The sequence below is a fragment of the Mixophyes fleayi genome, chromosome 2 (assembly GCF_038048845.1).
Source record: "Mixophyes fleayi isolate aMixFle1 chromosome 2, aMixFle1.hap1, whole genome shotgun sequence".
In the NCBI taxonomy this organism is placed as follows: domain Eukaryota; kingdom Metazoa; phylum Chordata; class Amphibia; order Anura; family Limnodynastidae; genus Mixophyes; species Mixophyes fleayi.
The window spans coordinates 283125097-283134673 of NC_134403.1; the positions used below are offsets into that span (position 1 = coordinate 283125097).

The 9577-nt window shown below is 41.0% G+C and overlaps 1 protein-coding gene across 2 annotated transcripts in view; it reads left to right on the forward strand.

Moving 5' to 3' along the window:
- LOC142140403 (5' exonuclease Apollo-like) overlaps window positions 1–970 on the forward strand; it is a 37593-nt gene extending 36623 nt beyond the window's left edge. For both annotated transcript variants that reach the window (XM_075198166.1, XM_075198165.1), the window contains exon 5: window positions 23–970. In XM_075198166.1, the coding sequence (XP_075054267.1) occupies window positions 23–669 (647 nt within the window). In that variant the 3' untranslated portion in view covers window positions 670–970. The remainder of the gene's footprint in view (window positions 1–22) is intronic.
- The last annotated feature ends 8607 nt before the right edge of the window (window positions 971–9577 follow it).

Here is a 9577-nt window from a genome sequence, read left to right on the forward strand (position 1 = left end):
AAACTTCCCTTTTAACTTGCAGGCCTCTACAGTATTGGAAAGGAATTACTTCTGGTTGACTTGGCAAAGACTTTTAAGTCTTGGGTTGTTGTAAATCCACAGAGACTGAAATTACTCACCATGTCAGAAATTGAAGATGTTTTTGATACACAGGATGGAGCAGGAAGAATCCGTGTGGTGGAGCAGTCTGAAGTTAATTATGCTAACATGGTTAAGTGGAATTATATGCATCCAACCATAGCTATTCTTCCCACCAGTCGTAAAGTGAAGGTCTGGCACAAAGATACCTATGTGGTTCCATATTCAGACCATTCTTCATTTGATGAACTAATTCAGTTTGTTTCACAATTAAAGCCTTGTTCCATTATTCCTGTGGTGAAAACACAAGCATGCATGTCTCATTTAAATCAATACTTAAGTTCTGAGGCAGCAATAAATTGCATAAAGGTTCCTAATTCAGTTAAAATGTTTATGAAGAGACAAGATATATCAAGTAAAGTGTGCAACAGAAAACTTAAGGTTGTGAGAAAGAGACCACCTCAAGGGCTTGAGTTCCTGTCTGATGAAAGGTGTTTAAGCCCATCAAAGTCAACATGGCATTGTAGACTTATGTGTAATTCTATTAGGAAAAAAAAGAAAAAAAGAAAGAAAAAAATGCTTTTAGGTTAAGGAACTTCTTGTAGAAGCAATGACATATGAGACTGTTATCAAAAACAAACTAAAAATCTAATTTTAGCTAGCTATCCGTCTACTTCTAAGAAAAGAGGGAAGTGAATATATTATTATATCAGTTATATTTTTTGTGTAATTTGTACTTACATTATTGGCAGAACTACCTGTTTATTAAATGTGATTGGTCACTAATCATGTTGTATTTTATCTATATAAGATAGAGCCTGAGCTTTTTTGATGCTCTAACATTCAGGTTTGTATTTTGTACTCTATAATAAAATCAGGATTTTAATCACTATATATCGTTTCTTTGGAACTCTTTTTGCAATAAACATATTCAGCATAAACTTGGTGACATAAGTGGAAATTACTGGAGCAAAGCACATTAAGGGACAATTAGCAAGCTGCTACACATCTGGACAACAGTACCAAAATGGCACAAGGCAAGACCATTTAACTTACATATTTGGGTTATTTGTCCAGATGTTGTAGATCCCGTGTTGTGTCTTATCATGGTATCAGAACGAGAGGGAAGATAATTATGTTGGTGGTCTTGGCTTGGTAATTGTCATTGGAGTTGTCCATTACAGTATTTGGTTTCTTTGCCATGGTTGTCAACAAATTCTGTTATTGTAATGTAATTATGCTGAAGTATGCTGCATAGTGTGAAAATACAGCAGGTGTGCAGCTACAAGTACTTGTGATTTACCAGTGGTTCTTCTCTTTGCTTTTTCCCATAGAATAAATTTCAAGCTACAAAGCTGTGTAACTGCTCGATACACAATTCTCATTACTAACCCTTCTCACTTTTCCTGTATGTCCAACTTCATTAGTAGTATATGGCTGTACACTGTTGATAATTATTGTTGTGTGTGTGTATATGTATATATGTATATATGTATATGTGTGTATATATATATATATATATATATATATATATATATATATATATGTATATATATATATATATATATATATATATATATATATAGTAAAATAGAGCAATTGGTTGGGGGGCAAAGTAATTCTACTTCGACCACAATATTTTGAACGCAACTCCTCAGAGAAGGGTTAGAGATAGACATGGCAATAAAACGTGCAGATTTGCTGATGAGTTGCACTTCTACACCAATGACAATCCTTCTATTTTCCTAAAGATGATTAATTTGCTTTAGAAAAGTCAGACTATTTGAAAGGTAACTGAGAGAAAAACTAAACCCGCAGAACTGTTTTTTTTACATGGTCGAAAGAAGGTACTTAGTGGGTAACAGAACGACAATTAAGACACACAGATACCTGGGAAAAACAGTTAAAGCAATTAAAAATCTCTAATGAAGGTCAAATTGTGGACATAAAAGAGAAATTAAAAGTTTTGAAACACAGGACTTTTAAAACACCATTCACTCGGCACCTCCTGCTTCTATTTCCGCATTGTGGACCTTATACATTAAGGAACGTAAATGCCGATACGTGCTGTATTTTGCACAAAATGGTTCTGTGTATGCCCAGAACACGACCATACACCAATGAATGCAGCAATGTCCAATTCATCTTCTAGCGTAAATGACATTTACTACAGACTACAATTTGAGGGGCGGAACACTAAGCAGAGCTGGATTCAAGCGTCAGGCATCTCAAAGGTACGTGTTTATATCGTATCATTTGTACCAGCTACAAGTCAAGGTGTAAGTGCTGATTACTAGTGATGACAGTCGTGTATGCATGCTAGAACATGTGTTTGCAATCCTGCGCACATGTAAAAATGCACTTTATATACAATAGACATTTATAACATTCTAATAAATATATTTTATGGAAAAAAAAGGAAGAAATAACTTTGTTTTTTTAAAAATATTATGTCATTAAAGACTATATTATTATTTTTTTCTGTGCGTTCTTTTGGGACTTTATATTCCACATATGTATTGGACGTATCCTGCAGTGTATCGTCTGGTAGAGCAGAGCACACCTAGACCCGTAATCAACAACAGACGTATCTTCAGATCCACTCCTAGCTGAATACGGACATGTATATGCCCAATTTCTGTGCATGTTTGAAAAAACGCAATTCAGGTTTGTTTTGCGTGCCTTAATAAATTGGGCTATGTGTCTACAAATTATTAAACCTAATAGAAAGGCAGCAATAAGGGGTGCTGAGGACAGGGAAGATATATTGGATATTATAGACCTGATGTCTAGACCGGTGGTTCCCAAACTGTGCGCCGCGGCTCCCAGGGGTGCCGCGGCGCTGTCACTGGGGTGCCGCGGGCCAGCCATAAAAAAAAAAAGAACACAAACTTACCAATCCGTCGGGCGCCGGGACCCAGCAGCCTCCTCTCTCCCGCAGCTTGTTACTGACCTTCGATATTCAGTGACAGCTGCGGGAGAGAGGAGGCTGCTGGGTCCCGGCGCCCGACGGATTGGTAAGTTTCTGTGTTCTTTTTTTTTATGGCTGGCGCCTGGCACGGGGCAGAGTGAGAGGGATCGTGACAGCGGGGCAGAGGAGGGGGACAGAGAGCAGAGGATGGTGACAGCGGGGCCGAGGAGGGGGACAGAGAGCAGAGGATGGTGACAGAGAGCAGAGGATGGTGACAGCGGGGCAGAGGAGGGAGACAGAGAGCAGAGGATGGTGACAGCGGGGCAGAGGAGGGAGACAGAGAGCAGAGGAGGGGGACAGAGTGCAGAGGAGGGGGACAGAGAGCAGAGGATGGGGACAGAGAGCAGAGGAGGGGGACAGAGAGCAGAGGATGGTGACAGCGGGCCGAGGAGGGGGACAGAGAGCAGAGGATGGTGACAGAGAGCAGAGGATGGTGACAACGGGGCAGAGGATGGGGACAGAGAGCAGAGGAGGACAGAGAGCAGAGGAGGACAGAGAGCAGAGGATGGTGACAGCGGGGCAGAGGAGGGGGACAGAGAGCAGAGGATGGGGACAGAGAGCAGAGGATGGGACAGAGAACAGAGGATGGTGACAGCGGGGCAGAGGAGGGGGACAGAGAGCAGAGGATGGTGACAGCGGGGCAGAGGAGGGGGACAGAGAGCAGAGGATGGGGACAGAGAGCAGAGGATGGGGACAGAGAGCAGAGGATGGTGACAGCGGGGCAGAGGAGGGGGACAGAGAGCAGAGGAGGGTCACAGCAGGGCAGAGGAGGGGCACAGCGGGGCAGAGGAGGGGGACACAGCGTGAGAGGGGCAGTGGAGGGGGACACAGCGTGAGAGGGGCAGTGGAGGGGGACACAGTGTGAGAGAAGGCAGTGGAGGGCGACACAGCGTGAGAGAGGGCAGTGGAGGGGGACACAGCGTGAGAGGTACAGTGGAGGGGGATACAGCGTGAGAGGGGTAGTGGAGGGGGACAGCGTGAGAGAGGGCAGTGAAGGGGGACACAGCGTGAGAGGGGGCAGTGGAGGGGGACACAGCGTGAGAGGGGGCAGTGGAGGGGGACACATGCCGCGAACTGCAAAAGTTTGGGAACCACTGGTCTAGACACAGACCATATACCGATACAGAATCTATTATTACCTCTATTTTCTCCTCCCCATGTTCCACTTCTAATGATACTTCTACTCTTGTCAGCCTTGCTTCTGCTCCTATCTCTATCTGCTCTCTCCAGTTATATGCACCCTGACAGAGAGCTGTAGGGTAACACAGAGAACACAGAGGGTTTTCAAGTGGAATTAGACCCAAATAACGCCAAAGAAGCCTTGCGTAGGAAATTGCAGAGCCTTAAAGTTGAACTGTGGAGGGCAGTTAGAAGAGCAGAATGTGTGGAGGTTTATGTACAAAAATGTGAAGTATCACAAGATTACCCACACGTCAACAAAAGGAAGCAGGCAAATCGATCCATGTCTGTCAAGTGCACTCTTTCAGAACTACAGTATAACAGTGGCAGAATAACTGCAGATTGTCAATGTTTCATAGTCTGCAAATGATTTTTTAGCTATAGCTAAAAGGCTCCCAAATTGGAGCAGGACCCTAAACACAGGGCTGGAGGACCTTGTAATGAGAATAAGCTGTGACAACCTTACTTATGCAGATTTTTATCAATTGTTCAGATCTGACCTGCCTAGAGAAGAATGCAGAAAATATTTGTGTGTATGGTAGGGTGCAAATGTTACACAGTGCACCTCCTTCTCAAGCCCTGGCTAGCTGATGAGCATGGGTGTAAATGATTAGGGGGTATCTGCACATGCAGGTGTTTCTTTGTAAGTAGTGGGACACATGATGTCACTTTGTGGTGCAGTGCAATAAAAGTCACAATAATTTAGGTGCCAGACCATCTCTATGACAAACTGAACTCTTTATTTACATTCCTCTTCCTCCAGCACGATAATCTTAATGGTTGCATCAATAAATATATATACAGCTCCTTACTCTCTCCAGCACAGTTCTTAATGAGTAATATGGTTACAAATATATCTCCTTACTCTTCTTGCACAGATCTTATTGTTATCTAGTTGCAATATAACATAGTTCGCATGTCTTACACTCCAGTACTCCATGCTTCACTGCAGTTCATCCCTTCTCTGCAGGGGCATTCACATGGATGCTAACAGGCAGGGAGCTTCTCAATGCAGTTCTGACACATGCTGTGTAACTCTCAACTGCAGCTCACCCATCCTCTGCAGGGATGATTTTTCCTTTGGGCTCTGACACTTCTCTCTGTGTACTCTCAGCCCCTGGCTCTGACACTTCAGCTACCATGTCTCTTATAGCAACCCTCACTCCAGGGTCTCTCCCATGCAAAATGTCCCCCTCTCTCTTGGGGTTCTTTTTAGTGACATGGAGTTCTTCCCCACACTGGGATTAGGGACTCCTCCCCTCTTTTCTGCAGTCACACTGCTGGTTTTATCACAGTACATAACCAGGGTTCTCCTGGTCACAGCAGTTCCACAGCTACTCACAGTTCAGCCAGAATCACAGTGTAGCTTATCTCCAACACATATGCAGCTCCTACATGCAGGCACTTGCAGCAATTCCTCCCTTCTCTCCAGGGATCTCTGCTCTGGGGACTCTCCCCCTTTTCAGGCACACAGTACTTGCACTAGCGCAGTCACCGCGCTCACACTCCCAGGGAATACCGGGGGAGCCTGAGAGCTTCCACCCCACTCTCCCAGCTACATCTCTTCTCTGTCTCTAGTGATGGGTAGTTCACGAATGATTAGTTCAAAATGAAGTAATCTTCAAAGTGAACTAACTCATTTAGTTCACAGCTGTGGCAAAGATTAGTTCACCAGGAACTAAAACAAGTGGAATGAGTTAGAGATATAGCAGAGCAGCTCCAGCAGCCTCACTCACTGCCTCATTCACAATGGCTCTTTAGTTTCTAACTGTAAAAGTAAAGTAGAAAGCACAACAGAGTCCATGAAATACAAATCAAATTAAAAAAAAAAATATCTGAAATTGCACTGACTAGCTAAAGCCTATGTGTGAGTGTCTGTATGTTCATGCTACTCACCTTTTTAGTGATAAAATCACTGTGCTATTAGTCTGAATTCTGGCGTTGATACTGGGTCCTGAAATCCCCTCTCCCTACACTTATCTTTGCTAAATATGCTACTGGGTTTGTAGGTGCTAATACAGCAGCACTGCTATTCAGTTCTCTCATATAATACTCATGAGTTAGTACCTCTAAACTACCAAATGTGACACTGCTGTGCTCAGACATTGTGTGAGACTGTGGAGCTGATCACTGAACTATGATTCATGAGTCATTCTCCTGGCTCAGGAGTTTAATAGTTCTAGTTCTTTTCACTCTTCTGACTCATGAGTCTTTTCACTCCTTTGAATCATTTACATAATTTAGCTCATAAGTAACAGGATACATTCCCTTCCCTGTCAGCTCAAGACACACTGCTCTGCTGAGTGCTGCATGCTATATACTGTAGTTCTGCTAGATAAATGACAGAAGCTGAATAGTCATAATTGGCAGCATAATAGTCAGAATTGCAAACATTATGTTGGTTAAGTCTGGGAGTTCCTGAAGCGGGGTATGGGCATAGGGGGCGTGGCTTCATGAATTGCACCATTTTGGCCCCGTCCCCAGTTATGTGATGCCTGTTTTGGGTCTTTTTACAGCTGTAAAAAATTTGTATAAGTGATTGCCTTTTAAAATATTAAAAATGGTCTGACATATTAAACTTATCTGATCATTTTGACAGGACTATAACTCATCTAATGAGTAGTAGATATGCCTACAGTATGTGTAATAGACTAGATCTATGTCTCCAATAACTTCTCTCAGCAGTGTTCCAGAGCTAGCGATCTAACTGAACTGAGCTAAATGAGCCAAATGAACTACTGAGTCAAATGAGTGAAATGAACCAAATGGAACTAAATGAGCCAAATGAACTACTGAGTCAAATGAGCCAAATGAACCACTGAGTCAAATGAACTACTGAGTCAAATGAGCCAAATGAACTACTGAGTCAAATGAGCCAAATGAACTAGTCTTTTGTGTGAACTAGATCAGAATGAAATAATCTTCAAAATGAACTAGATTTCCCATCACTATAATATATGTTTTACAATTAGAATCATAAATCTTGTGTGCAGTTTTTCGTGAAAATATAAGCTTAAATTTATTACATATAAATTAATCCTGTGGATTTAAGAGAAATAAAAATTATATTTCTTAGGTTAAATCAGAACTAACTTTGCAAGGGGTTGGTTGATGGTATTAATCATAAATAATGGTATTAAATGGTCTCAACTCATATGCCAGACTATTAGGACCCATATCACCAAAATACCTACCTTTTTACACGGTCACATTCACATATGCACTGAAGGTTTTATGGATAACACTGATTTTGCTAGCTCAGTTTTTGTTATACGCATGTACACTACATTACAGTATCTAGCACATGGTCAATTGTTTTGAAGTTGTTCAGTAAAGTTTTGTCTTTTACACTTGGGAGCAAATGTAGCAATGGGGGGTTAATCAATCTGCACTTCTGCTTCTGTAACTGGAAAGGTTAAAAGCACAATTTACAGTATATGTTGAGCAATAATTTATCAGATGACTGGACCTTCTCCTGGCAGTTTCCCTTTTCTCCTCTTTAGCCACATTTACTGCTATTCTGCATAACATAATATATATTTTATCCTACATTTGTATTGTGCAAACATATGAAAATAAATATGTATAATACAATTATATGTTGACTTGTTTTTTAATGTTTGTTTTCAAAAACAATTACACATGTTTGCTGACAAAACTTTATTGCATAAATGGGGATCCATTATCATCAACACAGTTTATATTGGAGTATGGCTTGGATGCCTCTTGCAATTTTACATCTAAGCTTGAGAATGGCATGTGTCTTCAGCCCTTTCTATCCCTCCATTTCATCTGCAGCACTCAATATGGAGGTGTTTGAATATCATTATCCACACAAATCTGCAGACTATTGTTTTAAGTTCATTGCCCAGATTTTCATCTCCAGACTCAATTATCCAATCTTAACACTTGACCAGGAGGTACAGCTCTTTTTGTTTGAAGTTTCTGAACCTGTTTGCTGTTAAACAGTACTTCCTGTCTTCAATAATGCGATTGGATAGCATGCATTACAAAGGTCTGCATTATTGCACAGCAAATGCACCCATTTGGCGCAAAATTAGAAAAAAAAGAGAAGGGCAACATTTAATCTTGAGTCAAATAATGTTTGGGTGTGTACCAGTGCTATTCAGGAAATATCAAAAATGCATCACAGACCATAACAGTGTACTTGGGTAAAGGGATAAATACTGTAATGTTGTACAACACTATTATAAATGCTGGCATATGGCTGTCTCAGGGCAAAGATGTGTAATACATGAAACATAACACTACTTTTAGGTATTATTCATTCAATTATGCACCCGTAAAGAACAGTGTATATCTTTTGTGGTTTTTTTTTAATTTTGCATCATGGATGAAGATTTTCTATGGACTACTCTTCAGGAAGATTCTCTTCGAATTTAGCTGTTTAATAAAAGGGCTCTGGGTTGTTTTTGTTTTTTTTTAATAAAACTGCTTTGAAAGTCGGTGTATGTTTTCTGTTCTATTACTTTTGTGGAACTACATGTTACAGCAGGCCCTGGCTACCGAGGCATTTTAGTTCTGCAAGTACCAGTATGCTCTGGCAGGCCCAGGCATGCTGGCACATGTAGTTCTACAAGCACCAACATGCTCAATGAGCTATTGGCTGCCAGTTCTTGATGTGTCGTTCAAACTAAATGTTTAAATATGTTTTACCCATTACCCTGGTCACCGAAAATATCCCGGTGGGGTTGGGAAGAGTGTTTTTTGCAGACAAGATTCCTGTAGGTAATTCTGGACTGGTACACATTATCACAAAGGGACCAAACACTGAGGCTCCCCCTGTTATAGTGTGACCAGTCCAGTCTGGCATTAGCTTGGTACTGGTGGTCACTTATGCAGGGGGAACCCTAACTTTTTGCCCCTCTGCATTAGACTATCGGCACTGGTGGTGATTAATTATTTAGGGGGGAGAAGGGGTAGGGAGGTACATGTCAGTTTCACTCATTTATATAAGTGGGGAATTGGATTTGATGAATTAATGACTTTAGTGTTCTGTCAACCAGCCACTCCAGGACTACCAATAAGAAACCCAGGAATTGCATGACTCGTTACCATCATTACATGACAGGTGTCATGTTAACGCTTGCTTTATTTGTATATGTGTACACACATATTTGCGAGTGTTATTATACCTGTTTTACACAAGTTTGTACTTCAGGTATAATTTTTCAAACTTAAAGGAATCTATGAAGCGAGAAAAATCTGTATCAGCAGATATGGGAAGAATAGAAGGTGGAACAGCTTTTTTTATTTTTAATTTTTCATAGTGGCCAAAATTATATTATAGATAGATATATATATATATATATATATATATATATATAT